At 44.9% G+C, this 21,133-nt stretch overlaps 1 protein-coding gene, 1 long non-coding RNA gene and 6 other non-coding genes across 15 annotated transcripts; 7 read left to right on the top strand and 1 right to left on the bottom strand.

The window, feature by feature from the left end:
- The first annotated feature begins 42 nt into the window (after positions 1–42).
- LOC137479217 (uncharacterized) lies at positions 43–14,876 on the top strand. 8 transcript variants are annotated; one of them, XR_011002051.1, is made up of 11 exons: positions 43–137; positions 747–1,236; positions 10,086–10,133; positions 10,654–10,696; positions 10,967–11,015; positions 11,387–11,419; positions 11,816–11,908; positions 12,494–12,518; positions 12,957–13,004; positions 13,706–13,751; positions 14,326–14,876. It is a non-coding gene; the product is annotated as an uncharacterized lncRNA (long non-coding RNA). The 8 variants fall into 8 exon arrangements; XR_011002049.1 differs by having other exon boundaries at positions 13,706–14,876; XR_011002050.1 differs by having other exon boundaries at positions 12,957–13,751.
- Positions 9,672–9,750, top strand: LOC137479526 (small nucleolar RNA SNORD74). Its single transcript, XR_011002313.1, has one exon. It is a non-coding gene; the product is annotated as a small nucleolar RNA SNORD74 (small nucleolar RNA).
- On the top strand, positions 10,520–10,586 carry LOC137479532 (small nucleolar RNA SNORD75). The gene has a single exon (XR_011002318.1). It is a non-coding gene; the product is annotated as a small nucleolar RNA SNORD75 (small nucleolar RNA).
- Positions 10,817–10,898, top strand: LOC137479518 (small nucleolar RNA SNORD24). Its single transcript, XR_011002305.1, has one exon. It is a non-coding gene; the product is annotated as a small nucleolar RNA SNORD24 (small nucleolar RNA).
- Positions 11,234–11,306, top strand: LOC137479531 (small nucleolar RNA SNORD77). Its single transcript, XR_011002317.1, has one exon. It is a non-coding gene; the product is annotated as a small nucleolar RNA SNORD77 (small nucleolar RNA).
- LOC137479519 (small nucleolar RNA SNORD79) lies at positions 13,568–13,643 on the top strand. The gene has a single exon (XR_011002306.1). It is a non-coding gene; the product is annotated as a small nucleolar RNA SNORD79 (small nucleolar RNA).
- On the bottom strand, positions 14,236–19,062 carry HEBP2 (heme binding protein 2). Its single transcript, XM_068199532.1, has 5 exons — positions 18,892–19,062; positions 16,979–17,063; positions 16,745–16,880; positions 16,478–16,643; positions 14,236–15,982 (listed from the first exon to the last, which is right to left on the bottom strand). Exons 2-5 carry the CDS (start codon positions 17,051–17,053, stop codon positions 15,808–15,810), a joined length of 552 nt encoding a protein of 183 aa, XP_068055633.1. The 5' UTR covers positions 17,054–17,063; positions 18,892–19,062; the 3' UTR covers positions 14,236–15,807.
- On the top strand, positions 14,408–14,482 carry LOC137479525 (small nucleolar RNA SNORD47). The gene has a single exon (XR_011002312.1). It is a non-coding gene; the product is annotated as a small nucleolar RNA SNORD47 (small nucleolar RNA).
- Positions 19,063–21,133: the final 2,071 nt, after the last annotated feature.

The raw sequence follows: 21,133 nt of genomic DNA, 5'->3' as shown, positions 1-21,133 counted from the left end.
CCCGTGGACCGCGCCCCGGTGGGAGTGGCCGCGGGCGCACCACGTGACCTGCGCTATATAAGGCACGGGCGCGGGCCGCTCGCCCTTTTCCGCTCCCGCGGCCATGAGGGCCCGGTGTCACTCGTGCGGCCCCGCCGGTGAGTGGGGGGCGATTCCGCGCTCGGGGCGCGGTGCTGCCGCTCCGGGGGGTGGCCCGGGGCCCCGCGGGCGCGGGTCGGTCGCCGATGGGAGGTGGCGAGGGAGGATTGAAGTGGATTGCGCGGCCGGGCCTGGTCCGCGGCCTGGGCCGCCGGGAGCTCTGCCTCATGGCGGCCCTGGGGATGTACACGGGGGGTCTTGGGGGCCCAACGCGGCTTTGGGAGAGCAGCGGCTCCGGGAAATGCCTCAGGCGTTGAGTAGCGGCTCTGGCCTGCCAGTGTGCTGCGCCTAGGCTGGGGTCGTGCAGTATGTCGGGGTCCTGTGCCCGCTGCAAATACAAGCGCTGGGTCTGCGGGTTTTGTGCGTTTGGATTTCTTTAGGTGCACTGCGCTTTAAGGAGCTTGCCTTTGCAGATAAATGGGAAACGTTGTGCAGAGAGCAGCAGTAGCGTTGTGGGAGGATTAGGGTGTAAGAGATAACATGACCTTTTTGTTTGTACCGAGATGTTTCAGGAAACAGGCTAAGGTCAGTTTGTTCTGTAAATATGTAACTGCAAAGGCATGTGGGCAGACCTATGTTGCAATGGTATGTGTTTGAGAAATCCCCAGGTTACAAGGACAACCGCGAGGAAGATGAGGCGCCTTCATCCTACGACCACCAGGAGGCAGAGGAACGACCACCTAGCAACAGGGGGCGCAGGCGCAGATCATACTGACACCCGGAAAGACGACAGGATAAAAGGGGACGGACTCAAGTGGATTGCACGGCAGTTGGCGGAGCGCTGACTCCCCTGCCGCCCAGCGCTGCTTTGCTTCCGCTTTCACATACTGTAATTCAATAAATTTTATTGATTGGCACAGATAGCTCTTTGTGCTCATTCATAACAATTTGGTGCCGTGATTCGGATCGTGGACCTGGGGAACCCCTCTCTGGGGGAGGCGCCCCAAATCCACTCCTTTGAGTGGGCCCAGTTTGGGGTTTCCCCTTCGTCCCGACTGACAAACCCAAAACGTTGAGAGGGAAGCAAAGGAAGCGTAACGGGCCCAGGAGACCCCCTTCAAAGTTTGTGCACGAAGTCCGGACGAAGACGCAGAACGCGTGAGTATAACGGAATCCGTTCGGGCGGGGGTGGGATCCCGGAGTGCGGCGAGTGCGTGAGTTGTGTGAGAGGGGAGCTGACAGTCGGACTCCCCAGGCAAGTGCGGACCCTTAGTAGTGCATTTCCCTAAGCCCGCGAGGGCCTGGGTCACGAACCAGGGGAAGCGATTGTGTTGTTGAGTGACTGAAGGCACTCCGGAGGATATGGGGCAGGGAAAGAGTAAATCCCCCTCCTTGGCGGGGGTAAAGCTTCCCCAATTCCTAAGGATAGTCCCTTAGGGTTCATGATGAATAATTGGGAACACTTCCTTGGAACACCAGGCAAAGATAAGGCAAAAATGATACATTACTGTGTAGAAATATGGGGAGGGAAAGAGATTTCCAAGAACGTCTTCTGGCCAGTATTTGGGTCATCGGAGGACTGGGTAAAGCAACTCTTGAACTTATGGGTGGCCAGTAAAAAGCCTCCTAATCCAGAGGAGAGAAGTTATGCCCAGGTCTGGGTTGGGCATCCAGAAGTTTTTGTGTATAAATTATCTGAAAAGTCAAGGAATAAGAAAAAGGGACGAGCGGAGGATTCACTGGTAGCCCCACCGCCGTATGCCCCTCCACCGAATGCGCCTCCTCCCCCGAATGAACCCCCCTCATCCGGAGAAGAAGACTCAGGTGATGATCAGCCCTCTGGCTCCCGGAGGGAAGGGGGCCCAGTAACACGCAGTCAAACGAGAGGCAGACTGTACCCTTTAAGGGAAATGCCTATGGGAGGGCCACAACCGGGGATAGGGTTTATCTCTGTTCCCCTAAGTTCGGGAGATGTCAGAGAATTTAAGAAAGAGATGGGAAGTTTGCTAGAAGACCCCCTGGGAGTGGCTGAAAGAGTAGCTCAGTTTTTGGGTCCGAATATGTATACTTGGGGGGAGATGCAGTCCATTTTGAACATTCTATTTACGGCAGAGGAGAGGAATATGATTAGAACCGCAGGGATGAGAGTTTGGGATGCCGCACCGGGGCATGCTAATGACCCAGCAGATACCAAATGGCCCTTCCAGAATCCTAACTGGGATAATCAAAATGCAGCCCACAGGGCTAATATGCAGCATTTCCGAACCATTCTAATCGACGGGATTCGGGAATCGGTTCCATGGGGCCAGAATATTAATAAGGCATTTAATGATAGGCAAAAGAAGGATGAGACACCTACGGAATGGCTAGAGCGATTGAGAAAGAGTCTCCAACTCTGTTCAGGATTAAAGTTGGATGAACCAGCAGGACAGGCCATTCTCAAGGTGCAGTTTGTGTCGAAATCCTGGGATGATATTAGGAAAAAGTTGCAGAAATTGGAAGACTGGCAGGAAAGAGACCTATCCGAGCTGCTCTGGGAGGCCCAGAAGGTGTATGTCCGGAGAGAGGAGGAAGGACACAAAAGACAGGTTAGAATGATGGTTGCTGCGGTGCGTGAAAGCAGGAAGGGAGACGAGAAACAGAAGCGGGTCCCTCCGAAGGGGATGGAAGGGAGAGATAGGCCAGGGAGGGGTGAGGGGAAGACTTGTCACTACTGTGGCAGGAGAGGACATTTTAAGAGGGAATGTAGGGTTAGAATTCGAGATGAGAAGGAATTCAAAGAAGATTAGGGGAGTCAGGGGCTCTATTTTATGGGGACTCGGAGATATCACAAAGAGCCCTTGACAAAATTAAAAGTGGGTCCCCAGGGCCAGGAGATGGAATTCCTGGTCGATACTGGGGCGGAAAGGTCGACCCTTCGGTTTCTACCCCCGGGTTGTGAGCTATCCCGTCACACTGCTACCGTAATTGGGGCAAAAGGGGAACCATTTGAGGTACCTGTTATTAAAGAAGTAATAGTGGAATCAGGAACCAAAATGGGGGTGGGAAACTTTTTACTGGTACCTGAAACAGATTTTAATCTTTTGGGAAGGGATTTGATTGTAGAATTAGGGATCCGAATTGAGGTAGTAGAAAAGGAGCTGATGATAAGACTTTGTCTGCTCCGGGTGGAGGATGAAAAGGAAATAAATCCGGAGGTTTGGTATAATCCGGACACAGTAGGGAAATTGGCAATAACTCCTTTTACGGTAAAAATCAAAAACCCTGAAATTCCAGTCAGAGTAAAGCAATATCCCATTTCCTTAGAAGGACGAAAAGGCTTGAAGCCCGAGGTCGAGAGGTTAATAGACAAAGGATTACTGGAACCATGTATGTCCCCCTACAACACCCCCATACTGCCAGTAAAAAAGGCAGACGGGTCTTATCGATTAGTGCATGATTTAAGGGAAATCAATAAACGAACAATTGCCCGATTCCCAGTGGTAGCTAACCCATATACCCTGTTAAGTAATCTGGGGCCGGAAAATCAGTGGTATAGTGTTATTGATTTAAAAGATGCATTTTGGGCATGTCCTCTAGATGAGGCCAGTAGGGACTTTTTTGCCTTTGAATGGGAAGACCCCGGGGAGGTGACAACAATTAAGGTGGACGGTATTACCCCAAGGGTTCACCGAGTCCCCGAACTTATTTGGACAGGCCCTGGAGCAAATTTTGCAGGACTATAATACAGACCCAGAAGTGAAATTGATTCAATATGTGGATGACCTGCTGATCGCAGGAAAATGTGAAGACAAGGTCCGAAGGGAAAGTATAAAATTACTTAATTTCCTAGGACTAAAAGGACTAAAAGTATCTAAAGCAAAACTGCAGTTTGTAGAGGAAGAAGTGAAATACTTGGGGCATTATTTAAAGAAAGGCGAAAAGAGGATCGACCCGGATCGGGTACAAGCGATCCTCTCCCTTCCTTTACCACAAAGCAAACGACAGATTAGGCAGATATTGGGGCTCGCTGGGTATTGTAGACAATGGATTGAAAATTATAGTGGAAAGGCAAAATTTTTATATCACAAGTTGACCCAGGATGGACACCTTAAGTGGACAAGAGAAGAGGAATCCCAATTCCAAGAGCTAAAGGAAACCCTGGTTCATGCCCCAGTTCTTAGCCTTCCAGACTTGAACAGATCTTTTCTTTTATTTGTGAATGTTGCAGATGGAGTGGCTTATGGGGTACTTACTCAAGAATGGGCAGGGAAAAGGAAGCCAATCGCATATTTATCAAAAATCTTAGACCCTGTGAGTAGAGGATGGCCAGGCTGCCTGCAAATAATTGCAGGAAGCGCGATGCTGGTAGAGGAAACGAGGAAAATTACTTTCAATGCAACACTGAAGGTACTGACCCCACACAATATACGGGGTGTAATGCAACAGAAGGCAGAAAAATGGATATCGGATGCGAGGCTCCTTAAGTATGAGGGAATTTTGCTGGAAACCCCGAATTTCACTTTAGAAACCACTTCCCTGCAAAACCCAGCCTCGTTTCTTTTCGGGGAACCCGAAACTGACACATTGTCCCATGATTGTGTAATCACTATAGAAGAACAGACTAAAATTGGACCCGATTTGGAAGAAGAAGAGCTGGAGGGGGGAGAGAGGTTGTTTGTGGATGGTTCCTCCAGGGTAATCGAAGGCCAGAGAAAATCGGGATATGCTATAGTGGGAGGGCCGAATTTGGAAATAATTGAATCTGGTGCCTTAGATAAATCCTGGTCTGCCCAAGCCTGTGAATTATATGCAATATTAAGAGCCCTAGAATTACTAAAAAACAAAGAGGGCACTATATATACAGACTCTAAATATGGGTATGGAATAGTGCATACATTTGGGAAACTGTGGGAAGAAGGGGGTTTAATAAACTCACAAGGGAAAGACTTAGTGCATCAAAGGTTAGTAGTGGACCTCCTAAAAGCCTTGAGGGGCCCCACTAGAATAGCCATAGTCTACCTTAAGGGACATCAGCGGGGGATGGACTACCGGAGCAGGGGTAATAATGCAGCAGACCAGGAGGCCAAAAGAGCTGCACTACAGATGTTCATCTTAAGAAAGGAAAAACAGAAAAATCCAGGGGAAGCCACAGGAGATTTGGGAGTAGCTTATCAAGAAAAGCTTGTGTTTACTAGAGAAGAACAAGACAAGTTCGAAAAGTTGGGAATAAAAGAGATATCAGGAAAATGGCAATTGAATGATGGTAGAGAAGTCTTGCCGAAGGCAGTGGCTCGACACATGCTCAACAAAATGCATCAGAAAACGCACTGGGGTGCTCAAGGGCTCGTAGATCACTTTGCCACTCAATATATGACCATAGGTCTTCATGACCTGGCAAAGAGCATCACCAGAGGGTGTCCAACTTGTTTGCGGGTAAATAGGAGAAATTTAAGGAAATTGCCTCTGGGAGGGAGGCCGGTGGCAAAGATGCCCTTTGCGCACCTGCAGGTGGATTTCACTGAACTTCCTTGGGTCGGGAGAGTAAAGTATCTTTTGGTCATAATAGACCACTTAACCCACTATGTGGAGGCGTTCCCCACGGCGAAGGAAACGGCCCGAACAGTAACTAGAATCTTACTAGAAGAAATAGTACCCCGATATGGAATTCCCCAGACCATAGACTCCGATAAAGGCCCCCACTTCACCTCAAAGATAACACAGTTACTGGCAGACACCGTGGGTATAAGATGGGAACAGCACACTCCTTGGCACCCCCAAAGTTCGGGAAGAGTAGAAAGGATGAATGGGGAAATTAAAAAGCAACTGACTAAGCTAGTATTGGAAACTAAGATGTCATGGGTAAAGTGTCTTCCATTAGCATTGTTAAATATTAGAACTCAGCCACGGGCTGATGTGGGGGTATCTCCATTTGGAATGCTATACGGGATGCCCTATTCCCTTGAACGAGTTCATACCAATCCGAATATTGCAGATCAAAGCATCAATAAATATTTAAGCATACTAATGAAATATAAACAACAATTATGGGAAAAAGGAATGTGGGCTCAAAGACCACCACTAGATCTTGTATTACATCAGGTACAACCTGGCGATTGGGTCCTCGTCCAAGGCTGGAGGGATGATTCACTTACTCCGAAGTGGGAAGGACCATACCTCGTCCTAATTACCACTGATTCGGCAGTCCGAACAGCAGAAAAAGGATGGACGCATGCCAGCCGAATTAAAGGACCAGTGGATCCTACCCAGTTCGAACCTGGATCCCAGCAAAGGAAGAACTGGAGAGTTAAAGGGAGACCAGGAGATTTGAAGCTTACCTTACGGAGAGAGGACTCACAGCTTTGATGGACCTTGCGGGTTTTGAGGACCTTTGGGTGGGGGACAATTGGGATTTGCAGAAGTGGCTCATTGGAGACTCCGAAGCTCCAGGTTATTGTAAATATTTAGAAGATTTAGCAAATCAACCTTATTATAGGCCTGTAAGACTAGAGAACCGAGGGGAACCTTGGACTGGAGAGAGTCACGCCAATCAAGACGACATTAGGGTGAAATGTAGTTGGCTAGACTGTAATTGTTATCCATTTGTATGCTTTATTTGCAAAATTTGTAACGAGCGGTGGTGGACCCATTGTAGGAGGGGAAGGGCTCCTAAAAGTGTGTGCCAGCGTTGCTGGAGGGTGCAGCGTAAAGTCACTCAGGAGGTACTAAATTGGAAAGTAGCCAACCGGGAATTAAAGGCAGGTACCCCTGCCTGGTGGAAAATTTATACAAAAGGAATAAATCCTGACTTTCATTGCTATCACTCCAACGAACCCTCGGGGCCGTTCCTAACTGACATAGTAATAGTTAAGTGTCGGAAGCTCTTTAAAGAGCTCAGGTGTGACATCCCCCAATTAAGAGAGCATAATTGGAATACTCGAAGATACAAGTGGAAGAGGGAAGGCATAACCCCTGAAGAATATCCCTGCTGTCGAGAAGATGGTTTACCCTGTAGCTTGTAGCAACCAAGTTGACAGGCAGGACAGAGGGGTACCTCACGGTGGGGAAAAGAAATGCCCCTCTATCCAGTGGAGGATGTCGACCAGTATAATAGGAATCCGACCAGGCTCACAGAGGGATAGCACAAGAGAGAATTTGGGGGAAAGTAAGCTAATGTCACCAATGACCATATCCTACAAAGGATTCCACCTAGCTCTGCAGTTAGCTATATTGCTCTTAGGATGGCATGTTTGTGCTTGTAAATCACATGAACCTTTTAAATGGACTTTAAGCAGGTGGGAGACTCATGACACCCTACATGAACTACAATCTATCATTTCTTCCGGGGCACCGAACTTTGTTGCAGGAGTATGCAACATGACCCGAGCTCCCTCTTGTGGGAAGCTTTTGAATATAACATCGTTCTATATGTGCCCGGCTTCAAACCCAGGCAAGGCATACTGTCATTGGCCAGGGCATTATTACTGTGCCTATTGGGGATGTGAAACTATAGCATTTGGGTTTACCCCAGGAGGAGGACCTGACAAGTACTTGAAGGTCAGCTATGGCCCTTTCGGATGTAAGAAGCCTGCGGCATGGATTCCTGGTTGTGTAGGGACGGTCGACCAGTGCTGGGGAAACTGCACGCATTTCTATTTCAATGTCACCCAACCTGATGACGTGGGATGGTTGGTAGGAAGAACTTGGGGAATTAGACATTGGCAGGAGGGAACAGACTTGGGAAATTTAATCCAGATAAAAAAAGAGCCGGTTCCCCGTGATCCCAGCCCGGTGGGTCCGAACCCAGCAATAAATGGAAAATTAGGCGTTAATGAAACATATTCAGGTGGTAACGAAAGTTCGGGGAGTACCTTTGAGAACACTATTGGTTCAGGTCAGCAGGTGCCTACTAAAAAATACACGGCATTGTGGGGAGTAATGCAAGCCACCTTTGCTGTCCTAAATCATACCTATCCAAATCTCACCGAGGGGTGCTGGCTCTGCTATATGATAAACCCTCCCTTTTATGAGGCCATAGGAATTTCCGCCAAAGTTAGAAGAGTTAATGGAACGAACCCTAAGGAATGTTTATGGAAACAGGGGAAAGACAGGATCCCGGGGATCACTATGGCTCAAGTGAAAGGACAAGGAAGATGTGTGGGAACAGTGCCTGCAGGAGTGAAACATCTTTGTAATGAGACCGTTCGTCTAAAAGGGGAAGGGAGACCGGCTCAATGGCTCTTACCAGCAAATAACACGAAATGGGTGTGTAACACTCTTGGAGTAACTCCCTGTTTATCTATAGAGAAATTCAATGAAAGCTCAGAATATTGTGTGCAAGTACTAATTGTTCCCCGGATATCATACCATCCTCAGAACTATGTATTGGAACACCAAATTACTCCCGAACATCATTTGGTAAAGAGAGAACCTTTCACAGCCCTTACGGTAGCTGTATTACTCAGCACTGGGGGAGCGGGAATCGAGACTGGAGTAGGCGCCCTAGTACACCAACAGCAAGGTATGAGGAGTTTACGCATTTCCGTGGATGAGGATTTGAGTAGAATAGAAAAAGCGATAGATGGGTTAGTCAAATCAGTTAGATCACTGTCTGAAGTAGTGTTGCAAAATAGGAGAGGGTTAGATCTACTGTTTTTACAACAAGAAGGCCTATGCGTGGCCCTGCGGGAAGAATGTTGTATGTACGCAGATCACACTGGTATTGTAATAGATACTATGGCAGAGCTACGCAAGCAAATTGAACAAAGGAAGAAAGAGAGGGAGTCCCAGCAAAGCTGGTACGAGACCTGGTTTACTCACTCCCCTTGGCTCACAACTCTCTTATCAACAATTGCAGGACCTGTAATTTTACTGATTTTGGTGTTAACCTTTGGCCCCTGTATTTTTAATAAAGCAGTAGCCGTAGTGAAGAGCCGTTTAGAAGCAGCCCATTTGCTGATGATTCATACTAAATATGAACCCCTTACGGGGGAGGCGGGTGAAGATTACTTAGAACTTAGCAGGAAAGAACTAACCCGCTTTAACGAACAAAAAGAAGGTTAAAAAGAAAAAGGGGGGGGAATTGTAAGAGATAACATGACCTTTTTGTGTTCGTACCGAGATGTTTCAGGAAACAGGCTAAGGTCAGTTTGTTCTGTAAATATGTAGCCGCAAAGGCATGTGGGCGGACCTATGTTGCAATGGTATGTGCTTGAGAAATCCCCAGGTTACAAGGACAACCGCGAGGAAGATGAGGCGCCTTCATCCTACGACCACCTAGCAACGGGGCGCAGGCGCAGATCATACTGACACGTACCCGGAAAGACGACAGGATAAAAGGGGACGGACTCAAGCGGATTGCGCGGCAGTTGGCGGAGCGCTGACTCCCCTGCCGCCCAGCGCTGCTTTGCTTCCGCTTTCACATACTGTAATTCAATAAATTTTATTGATTGGCACAGATAGCTCTTTGTGCTCATTCATAACATAGGGGTCCCCGCAGAGCTGGGTTGTGCATGCAGTGCAGGAGGGTCAGGGACTGGCCTCACAGCCCCAGCGCTCCCAGGCTTCGAGACATTTGCACCCGTTTAAAGAGAACCGGCTCGCTTCACTTCCATATGCTCAGCACGTGATGAGAACCGTGTTGGTAGGGACATCTGAGAGGGTGATGAATGCCAACATATCTGACCTGGGCTTGGAATACCCCTGGTGGCCTTATCTGGGAAGTCTGAGACGCCACTGGGCCCTTGAAGCAGCCGGTGTTCATGCCTGCCTGGCTACCCTGGTGGTAGTGCACCAGAGTTGATGTTGTAGAAAACAAAGTAGTTAGTGATCGCATCTTGCTTAAAAATATATAATAGCAATTATTTTTTGTGGCCTCAATCCTTTAAAGAACCAAAATTTAAATTGCATCAGGGGAAATCTTAAGACTCAAAGTATTTTGGAGTGTTGCTTGGATTTTTCAAAATAATATTTGTGAGTATTGCTTCCTTTTTCAAAAAAGAAAAACTAATCTGCTTTCTTGTTTTCAGATGAATACATAATCACCTGCATTCCTCCTTCCTGTGGCTTCAGTGCAGGTAAATACTGCTTTTGAAGTACAGAGTTGTAATTAACAAATGTTGGGTTTGTGTGCTCCAGCTACACTGGAGTTCTGCTGTATCAGGGAGTTACAGTGTCAGCAGTTGTAATTCAGGCATTGCCTGTGGTGTCTCGGACAGGCCTCACTTTTCTGCTGGGAAAAGTCACCTGTTTACTTGTCCTGGAGAGTGTTTATGAGGCTCCTGTTGTTTATGAACTGCTGCTCATACTGTAACCAGACTGCAGGAGTACCCCCAGGTCCCTTTTTTCCTTCCTTATTGCTGTTTCTTTGTTCACAGCAATAAATAATGTTTTGGGAAAACTGCCTGGAGTGTATGTTGTAGAAAATGGGTAACTATGGGGATTGATGATGAGTAAATCTCAAAGCCTGTGATGGTTTCAGTATAAGAGTAGTGGACAGAAGTGATTTCTGAAAACTCCGTGCTGAGGCTTTCTAATGTGATTGCCAGAGAAGCTCCCTTGTTCTGCAAACATCACCAACTCTTCTGTCTCTTTCAGATCTGCCCCCAAATGTGGAGACCTACAGCTACTTCGTCCCAAGGTAAAAAAAAAATTACTGAGAATTAAATATAAGATTGTGCTTAGTGTTTGTCTAGACAGCATCTTCTGCTCTGAGATAAAAACAGCCAGGAATTATCCTTGAGTAAAGCTATCCCTCCGGTGCCACAGTGATGACACTTATTTGCTACTCTTGACCAAGAGTGTGATGAGCACTTTTACCACCATTACAGTTTTCTGAGGCACAGCAACTTAAAATTTCCCTTGATGCTTTGACTGCTGAATATACTGTTCACAAGTTTTTTACTTCTAGGACTTGAATCCTGCACTTCAGAGAGATGCAGAAGGAGCATCACCGCCTGGTAAGAAATACGTATTTCATGTAAGGTTTCTTCCACAGAGCTGTTAAAACACTGCATTAAGAAGGATGGCACATGTCTTAGGATTCATTTCCACTAAGACCAGAAACAATTTGTACTTGCTAGTATTCAAAGTTGTAAATACTTCTTGTAATTGGGAAAATTTCCTTGTCAAAGCAGTCACAAGAGGCAATTGGCTTGGGAGTGTGATTCCAAAGCAGATACAGTGATGACGGCATAGTTCAGCAGAAAATCCTGTGATGAACACATGCTTCGCCCCTATCTGATGTATCTGGCTCTTGTGATCTCCCATAGGGGCTGTGGGCTTGGGCACCAAGGCTGAAGGGATCTGATTTTGTTTTCTATTGTTGCAGGCACTGGGAGATTAAACTATAAGCTGTTCCGAGGTAAGTACTGCATTGCTGACATCGGTGAAAACTCGTTTAATGCTGCTGTCTGGAAAGGCTGCTGTGTGATGACTGCATAGTTCAGCAGATGACCTGTGGTGATCAGTTACTGTCTTTCGCCTCCTTCTCTGATGCAGCCTCCTGTAGCTTAGGCTATTTCAAACAAATCTTGTGGGAAACTGAAGGTGAACACTTTTTTTTTTATGCTCCATGAATGTATTTTAAAAATTGATCTCAGAAGACCAGTAAGTGGGTTAAACTTAAAAAACTTTAGTTAAAGATTAATAGAAAGATAAAGAGTAGAATGTGGTTGTGAAGCCATGCACAAAATATAGCAGAATAAGGTTAATCAGGTGTTAGTGCTCCAGGTTCTAAAAGTGTTTTGTTGCTTTGCAGGCTGCCCTCAACAGAGGAGCCCCATGTCTCTTGTGTGAGAAACCATTTCACCTGTTACTGATGTTGATGAAGACAAGGCCTTTGTAACTAAAGGTAGTTAATAAACCTTTACTTTCTGGATGCTACTTTTGTCTGTGCTGCATTTGAGAGTTTTCTTTTAGAGATGATTGCAAATTCATTTTGTTTTAAAAAAGTGTGAGGCAAATGTTAGTACCATTAAGTGTGCCTTTAGCTTCCTGTATTTCACAGTAAGAGCATCAAATAATTGTGGTGTTAATGACCTCTAGAATTTTCCTGTTGAAACTAAATGGTGAATGCCACATTACTGTGAATTTAGTCCAAAATGGTTATCTTTAACATGCACAACTTGGTTACATGAACCTCACATCACTGAACTCTGCAATTGCAAGGTTTGCTCCTTCGTGCAATTTCAGCATGCTCTGGAGTTGATGAATGAACATTTCAGTGTTGAAGAGTGCTGGGAAATGGCTTCACAGCCTGCCTTCAGAAGGGGGGTAGGAGTGTTGCAGCCTACTGTAAATGATGTTGATGTTGAATCAGGTCTCTGATCCCCATGAGGATAAATAGACCAAACCCTGATACAGTACTTCACTCAAACTGTTCTTAAAGCTATGACTTCCTGCTGGACCCTGCCTAATAGCAAATTTTTATTTACAGGCTTCCAAATGTTTCTCATTGTGAGGTAAGTACTTGTTTTTACTTCTTCAATATTAGGCTTTCAACATAGGCCCTTAAGTTTTTAACTGCTTGTCAGTGAGGGGGTAAGAGGCCCATTGGCTGTGGCTTGCATCTCAGCCAAAACAGGAGGATGTTTAAAGGGGAGCTGCTGACTGGAGCCCAGTCTTGACAGGCTGGTGTGCACTAAACTCACCACAGTGAGCTCCTTGAACTTGCTCTGATGGCACTACTTAAGTATTTGCCCTCTTGTCCATAGCAGCCCAGCCCTGTGGCAGGGCTGCACAGGGGCTGACAGTGTGAGCTGCCTGTGTGATGAGATGTGACTGCCTTGACTTCAATCATGGAGGTCTGTAATTAGCTCTATCTGACTGCAGGCACCTGACTTGGGTTTTCTCCTTCTGTGCTTGTTTCTGTACACTCCTAATGGTTTGTTTTGATCCAGGTGTGATGGAGCTGGGAAGTGATGCACCTGGTAGTGCTGCCAGCAAAAGTAAGTTGCTAACACATGAGTGTGACTGGTCAGAGCTGTGTGATACAGGGAATGAGGAAGTTACTAGATCCTAGCTGCTACAGGGCCATTTACAGGGCTGGCTGCAGCATTAAGCAGGGTTCTTGATTTTATAACCTTTTTCAGGTAAAAAGCCTGGATTTGCCAGCAGCCTGCAGGATTCACTCCCCCAAGGTGCTGCATATCTCAAAATAAACTGCTTTCCGTGATTAAAAAGAAATAGTGGTGACCATTTTAAATGTGTAACTGCTATGGACTACTTGAATTCCTACTAGATAAGAAAAGCTCCTTGCTACCAGGTTGTCACATGTTCTGGGCTGAGCAAATGCAGTACAATTACCTGCTATTAAACTTGCTGTTAAAATGTAGTGGGTATTTTCAGGGAGTAGCACTGATCTTGAATGCTTATGTGGTAAATCGTTTACCCCAATGGCTAGATCAGAGCTCTTATGGTGCTGTGAATGAAGATGTGATTGGGAGTAAGGTCAGATCCCCCTTTAAAGGGTTTGTCACAAGAGATAGTGCATTAAGCTACTCTTGGCTTGTACTGTTTGTGATGAATTGTAAGCAATGGGAATCTCTCTGAAAGAGGCTGAGGAGAGCTCTTGTGCTGAAACAGTACCCACATTCACACTCTCAAACCACTGCCAAAAGTGTTTTAGTACAATTTCCCTTCTTTACAGGGTGACACTTGCATGGAGTTCGAGAAATAAAATGGGTGTGTCTGAGGTAAGTGTAGAATACATGGGGTTTAATAATTCCTGGAATATTGTCTTTGTGCTGAATGCTTAAGTATTGGTGCCCAAAATTAGTCCTATAAGATACCTGATTTGTCTTCCCTTTATTGTATCTGGCTGTTCTGTGGGCACTACAGAATTAAAATAAAAACTTGTGCTGTGGCTGTCACTTCTCAGCAGTTGTTACTAATCGTTATCTTGGTTCTAGACAAATTTAGCTCAAGTTCTAGATGATTGCTGTACAAACTTGTTTTCAAACAAACAGGGACACCCCAAACACTATCAAAAATAGAAGCCATCTTGAAAACCTATGGGACTTGTATTTTAGGTATTTAAAATCATGAAATACAACATTGTTGGGTGATGCAGTATCACAAAAGTATCACAAAGCAAAGTAATAGCTCTTTACTTTCCCTGATTCTTTTAATGTTAGTAATTTTGTATTTGAGTGTTGTAAGTTGAACTTGGAAGATGCCAGGTAAAAGTTTGGTGAATAGAAATGAATAGATAAAATACCTTTGCATATAGTGCTGCTGTTATTCTGAAAGTACTTCTTTCTTTCTCAGGAAGGGACTGTGCTGTCTGCAGCCTCACTGGGTAAGTCCACACAGCAGATGAATTGTATTAAAAACTTTGGGAAATACTTGTAGCCACTGATGAAATTGATTCTGCCAAATGAGTTACTATGATATTACCCTTTCCGTTCCATTTCTCTCTGAGGTTACAAAGCTGTTGTGGAGCTTTTAGCAGTTGTGCTGCCGTATATGCTAACTGTGTTTTCTTGATTTAGGTGAAGAGGCAACTCTGAAACTAGCATTTGAAGAATTGAGAAGGTGGGTGTAACTGCTGTAGTAATCTATTTGTTGGAACAAGTGATGATAACCTTAGCTTGAACTCTCTCACTGAACAGAGATGAAATTCTAAGGTCTGATATGTTCCCATCAGGTGTGTTGTGCTTGGTACCTTATAATGGTTCTTATGTCTATCTTAATAGGTGGAAGATGGCTGATAAATGGCTTACACTTGAGTGAACAGTATTAAAAAAGCCATTTGTTTTTACCTCACTGGTAATGTTTTCCTGATGCTGATTGGAGTGAATAAAAAGCTGTAAACTCTACCTGGTTGTTGTGACCTTTTTTCTGGCTGGAGCACCTTGATGCAAAACGCCTCCAGGCTGCCATATTAAGATTTAAAATACTAAATTTAGAGCAGAGACTAAACTAGGCTAGATGCTTGTCCTGCAAGTGTCTTGACTGAGGTGTCAAATACTGCTGGTGTGCAGGCTGCAAGTGACCATATTTTAGACAAAGCTAAATAACTTGGAGTATTTCAAGTGTTTTAAGGAGAGAGCTAAACATAATACTTGTATATTTGCTACTGAAGTAATAGTCCACCAGTAATCCTGGTAATACGTGTGTTCAGGTGCAGATCCTCTCAGAACAAGTGTACAGCTTGGACTTTGTAATCTTTTCCAAGGATTCTGGATTTAAACAAGACAACATTTGGTCTTCACAAGGGAGAAAAGTTAAGAGAGGTGGGAGATTCTGATAATAATAATTAACAACAGTTACTGTTTATAAGTCACTAAGGCCTGCTAGGATATTTCTTTTCTAATGCTCCTTAATGGAAGCTTGCTTCTCTGAGAAATTCATTTAAATTCGTCCCTGGTCTCAGGGGTGATGTCAGTATGAGGAAAGTCAGCTTATGAAAGTCAGTTATGAAGAACTCCCTTTCCATAACTCTTCAACTAGCCCTGCAGTACTTCTGAGAAATAAAGCTATGTACCTAAACTCACATTATTAGTGTTGCTTAGAACCTTTCAATAAGAGGAGTAAGTTTGTTATGCTTCCTGCCCACTCAGCCTGGTATCATCTTGAATTACATTTTTGAAATGTTTTTATCCAGAAAAGTTATTCATCTTAAAGAAAATAAATTTGGACATTGTGTCCACATGTGAATTAAATCTCTTCTATGCTAAAACACAAGCCAATAATAAGGTCTGTTTTCATCCAGAGCTGATTAGTACCCTCTTAATATCCCCCGTAGTGTTACTTTTTAAAATACCACACTTCATTATGCCTGTTAAAGAGCTTGAAGGGACTGTCATAGCCTGCTGTATAAAAGAAGTCTTCGTGGAATGGTTGGCCTCTGTTTCTTAAGGTTCTGGCCAAGGCATCAGCTTCCTCAGCATACTTCTCTGGGGAGGCAAATCCACCAAAGGACCTGGTAAAAGTGAGAAAAGGATTTTTGAATCAAGCCCTGGTTTTATTTTCACTTGTGCTGCAGTTTGAAGTTGGTAGAATACCCATGCAGAACTAGCAGTCAAGCAGCATGGGTAATTATGCTGTTTTCAAAGGTAAGATTTAAAACAAGTAAGCACCCAAGTAATAACTGCCCTGTGTGTTGTGGCAGTTCAGGACTACAAATAAAAAAGTAAAACTGTCTTCAGAAGATTATTCTGGAGGCTGCATCTCTATGAAACAATGCAATTTTCTAGTGTCTTCTAAAAAAATCCCATTGCTTCACAACCTGGTCACTTGTTTTTGTGGTAAGGCACCCAAGCATAAGATTGCTTAAGGGCTGGTTTTAGCAGTTAAGGCTCTGAACAGCCAGGTCTGTCCATACTTTATCATCTCTTAAGAAAGTGTCGCCCACACTTAAAAGAGGGCAGCTACTGAGCAGGATTCATGTGGGATCAGCTGTGCTGGTTTTACTTACCGGACAAAGAGAGCTGCTGCCTTCCGTTCTTCAATGAACACATCGGAGTCAGTGGGCTGGGGGGGGCAGTCCTGGTGTTCAAATGGCACAAAGAAAGAGATCTTGAAGTCTGTGCAGCCTGATTTTACCAGGCAGGTCACTGGCACGGTCATATCAATCTTCATTTCTAGAGGAAAGGAAAACCATGTGTTTAAGCTGCATCTCCCAGCTCCTGTATTGATCATTAGCTACTTGTCATTCTTTCTGTTGAAAACCAGCATGTCCTACCTTTTTCATTCTTTCCCTGGATGTAGTGGAAGAGTTTCCAGAAGCCCTGGCGCATTGCTTCCTTCTGGGTTTCTCCCCTAATGACTGTGCTGACCCACTTTGCTGTCTCGTACTGACGCAGTTCATAGTCCTTTGCCTGAAAGGTAGCAAAAGTCACAGTAACCGTGAGATGGGCGTTGACAGAAATTAGTAGCTACCTTTTCCAAATCAGCATACAAGTACTGTTGCAGTTACCTTTGCCTCTGCTGAGCTCCAGCGAGGGGACTGCAGGTCCAGGGACAGAAATGTTTGCTTGAAGGATTTGATCATCTTGCCAGGGCTGGAAGGCAGACACAGTTCATTGGCATCTCTTAAATTTATTATGGCACTAGAGCTTTTCAAATGTCGCTGAACTGGTGGAAGGCCTGAAAAAAGGCTGAAAACCTTTTAGCCCTGCAGGAACAGAGCGTCAGAACCAAGAAACTACCTCTACTGGAGGAAGCGTTCTTTCAGGATATGCTGCCCTTGCTTCTCTGTGACAAAAAGGTATTTCCTGACAGCAAAGTGAGATGCTGCAAGTGGGAGTTTTGTGGAAATCCGTAAGTCAGAAGGACTTCGCTTCAGTCTGTTTGCTCATGGATGAATAAGCAGAAGTGGTTTGGTGGGTTGTCTGGTGTTGACTGTGCTCTTAACTTTAGTTGGTCTCTTATGATAGCTGATGGCTTTCTTAAAGGCTTTTAGCCTCAGAGTCCTGTGGATAAATTAGATTTTCTGCATTTCTGAATGAATAACTATTTTCCTCCATAGCCTTCACATGGGAGGAAAAAAAGTGAAAACTTAAAAACACTGTCCCAAACAAAGCGAGTGAAAATATTCAAAACCAGTGTTGAAATGATCAGATCTGGTTAAATGCTGAGATTTTAGTGGCCTCCATATATGACTTCTGTTGTTAACCAGGCAGACTGTAGTGTATGATGTACATCCTGACAGTCTCTGCCTTGTGTTATATTACAATATCCTTCACCTGTCATGTTGCAAAGAGCACATAATTCAGTGATTATCTGGATTCTTAGGTCATAGAATGTTGTCTTCTCAGACTATAACTTCATTACCTGTTTCAGTAATTAACTGTGTGAGTTTTGTAAAATCAACTGCCTTTTGCTACCTAACTACTTTCTTGGCTGTTACATCTTTTTGCAGTACCTGGACTACCGTTAAATTGTATTAATCCCCTTCTGTACCCTGCCTAGAGATGGCTACGAAGAGTCCTTGGGATCTGAGGTTGAAAAGTTTTTATTAAACCACACCATAAAAAAAAGGCCACAAACCCTGGTGGTACTGGGTTCTTTTAGAGTCTGTAAAATAAGTAGTATGTGGAGCCACTTCAGTGTTGAGCTTTTTCCAGCAGATCCTTCAGTTGTCACCACTCCAGTTGTTCCCAGATCAAGGGAAGGTCAGAATCGAACAGATGGATATGGCTGCTAGCAGTACAGGCAGGTGCTGTTCCCTTCCCTGTCCCAGCCTGAGGGTGCATCATCTCCAGCAGACCTGACCAGAATGATGGTCACCAGGGACTGCTGCACAGTTGTGCTCTATTCATAGACTTCGTCCATGGTGTTTACAAATCAACAAAGCATCATAAAGCAGGAATCCATATAATTAGAAGCAAATATGAGCAATTACACTGAAACTTCCTACTACAATTTATTGCCATTTGAAAGACAATGCTGCTGCTCAACACTTGTATTAGCTACTGAACAAGCTGGTTTCTCTTTACTGGCTATTTCCAGCTGCTTCCCAACTGTAACTACTGGGTAGACCTCACAGCTCTGGATTTTGTAACTTTATTGCCAGTTCTGTCTGTGACTGCATGTTAGAGATATTTTTTTAATTACATAAAACAATGCTTTTGGATGGGAGAGACAAACAGAAGAATTTTCCAGATACAGTTGAACTTTTTTAGATGTACAGGAAAGCTGAACTTTGAAATGTCCATCTATTAATATAAATATGTCTATAGGGTGTTTAGTTTTTTTCTGCAGCTGTTAACACGTGGGCCAAAGGGACAGGCAGCAGGTTACACTCTAGCACAAGTAAGTGCAGCCAGAACATGCCACTCCACAAACTACTAGTGCTATTAAGGAAGTGGAGAAGGTAGACATACTTACAGTTTCAGTCCTTGTCCTTCCAGCTGTTGCAGTGTGTCCTGTGGAGGCTGCACATCCTCATAAGATGCTGCATGTCAGTGTTTATTTGAGTTTGGGCAAGCTCCTCCCATGCCTCAACCCTACTGGAGGGGGCTACTGTTATGAAAACCAGAAGGCTGGAGCCTTGTCCTGCTCTGGATCTCATTGGAGAGCCCCCACACAAATGCCAAAGGCCCCACCTACTATCCACAAAGCAACACTGGGACTAGTGTGTGATCTGGCTCCATCAACAGTTTTGCACCCTTGTGTAACTTCCCCTGTTTGCCATGGCCGTGTGCCCACTTATGACAGGGTCAGTGGCAGGTTTTGTGCTTCGGGAGAAAGATTTCACATAAATAATGTGTCTCTCCCCCCACCTGACTTGGATTATGGGAGAGTGGTGCTATACAGAATGCCAACTTTTCCTTTTTACCACAGGGGTGAAAGGTAGGTAGAAATCTGGCTGCACACTCTGCTGAGACCATCCTCACGAGATTTTTGCTGGCACGTTATGAAAGACAGACAGTGTTCTCTGATGGCTGGCTATTCTGAGCGGTATTTGAGGTTAATCAGCCCTCTTAGCCCTTGGATATCTGCACAAAGGGGTTATACAAAGCCATTGTGAAATCCTGTCCTGCTTATAATACACACAGCGAAGCTGGCTCTTCATTTAGCCAGCTGCAGCTCCAGACATAGTTTGGTACCAGCACAATAGGGCAGATTAAACTGCACAGTTTGTATTCTGAGAACACCTCTCAGTTTGTCATGGTTTGTGCAAATTCCTTGCAGCCAAATTCAGCTGAACTCTGGGGGACATTTTGCATCAATAGCTGGGAATGACTTTTAATAAGGAACCCACTTTGCTTGCTGAGAACTTCATCAGGATGCTGTGTAATACACTCCTGTTCTGAAAAGGGAAGTAAAACCATGCCAAAAAGCAATTGTGAATTTATCTCTAAAGCCACAAATCTCCAGAGCCACAGAAGAGGGTGGTGTACAGTGGTTTGCTACTGGAGTTTATTTGAACAGGTTGAGGCCTGCAATGTGTAACCACTTTTCTGCATGCTTTGTGCTTTTTATTTTATGGAGTAAAATATTTCTCCGTTTTACCTGTGCTCTGCTTGGGTCAAACAGGAACAGCAGGAGTGTGTTTGGAGAAGCAGAGGCTGCTTGGTCTTTGCTCAGCAGCTACAGGCATGCAAAGTCATGGGCTGGTGTAAGGGAGCTGTCACCTTACCCTGTCACCCCAGGGATGGAAGTGTTTTTGAACACCTACAGATACAAAAAACAATACCCAGCAGCAATAGTTTGGCAAATCTCCACAAATGTACCCCAGTGGTGAGCACTGAGAAGTATTACCTTGGAAGGGGGGCAGTAACTGTAGATAAAGACAAGCCCACAGTGGATTCTCACTTGGTTTCTGAAGCAGAGAGGCCCAGAACAAACCCCCAGTGAGTTTGTGTGTCCAGCTGATGTCCCGGACAAAGAGTTGACTGTTCCTGGTGGAGCACCCCCAGGCTGGAGAACAATCCTCAGTGTTTTCCCAAGAGGTTGTTTTCCAGCACTCCTGTTTGTACACATAAACATTGAGAGAACATGTCAACAGCTGCATGAGACAGTAGGGCAGGCATGGGGACATGTATTCTGTTTATATACATTCCAAAACTTTTGACCTCTTTGTAATGTCATAAATATGTGTTTGGGACTTGGCTGGCATTTTCTAGAACAGCTAACAAAGCAATGTTTTTCTGTTCCCTTGCCTTAAGGAGCAGAGATGAGGGCACAAGCAGATAAAAGCATGTGGTTTGTACCTAAATTTTACTGTCTTCATCTGGGCAGGAACACTGTAATGAACTGGTACTTAAATAATAACTTTGATTGGATAAGGACAAGGACAAGCCTGTGATATGATCACTTGTGATTTCCACTTTTCCTCTCTGTAACAAGACCTTAAGCAGCATTGTCCACAGCAAAACTACTTCCATCTGCTCTGTGGCAGCGTTGCAACCACTGCTGTCACATCAATGCAGTTGTGCTCTAAGTTACCTTTATCCCTAGAGGCAAGCACAGACTGTGTGCACAAGCAGGAATCTTTTCCACTGACCTAATTGTGTCAGGACTGGAGGAACCCAGGAAATAAAATGTGTTGTTAACAGTGTGGTTAATGATAACTCTGAGTCATGTTCCTGTAGCTGACAAGTCTTTAGTGTGATATGAAGAATGG

Source organism: Anomalospiza imberbis, chromosome 9 (assembly GCF_031753505.1).
Source record: "Anomalospiza imberbis isolate Cuckoo-Finch-1a 21T00152 chromosome 9, ASM3175350v1, whole genome shotgun sequence".
In the NCBI taxonomy this organism is placed as follows: domain Eukaryota; kingdom Metazoa; phylum Chordata; class Aves; order Passeriformes; family Viduidae; genus Anomalospiza; species Anomalospiza imberbis.
Note: the sequence above shows the minus strand (reverse complement) of the source record. Positions and strands in the feature narration are given on the sequence as shown.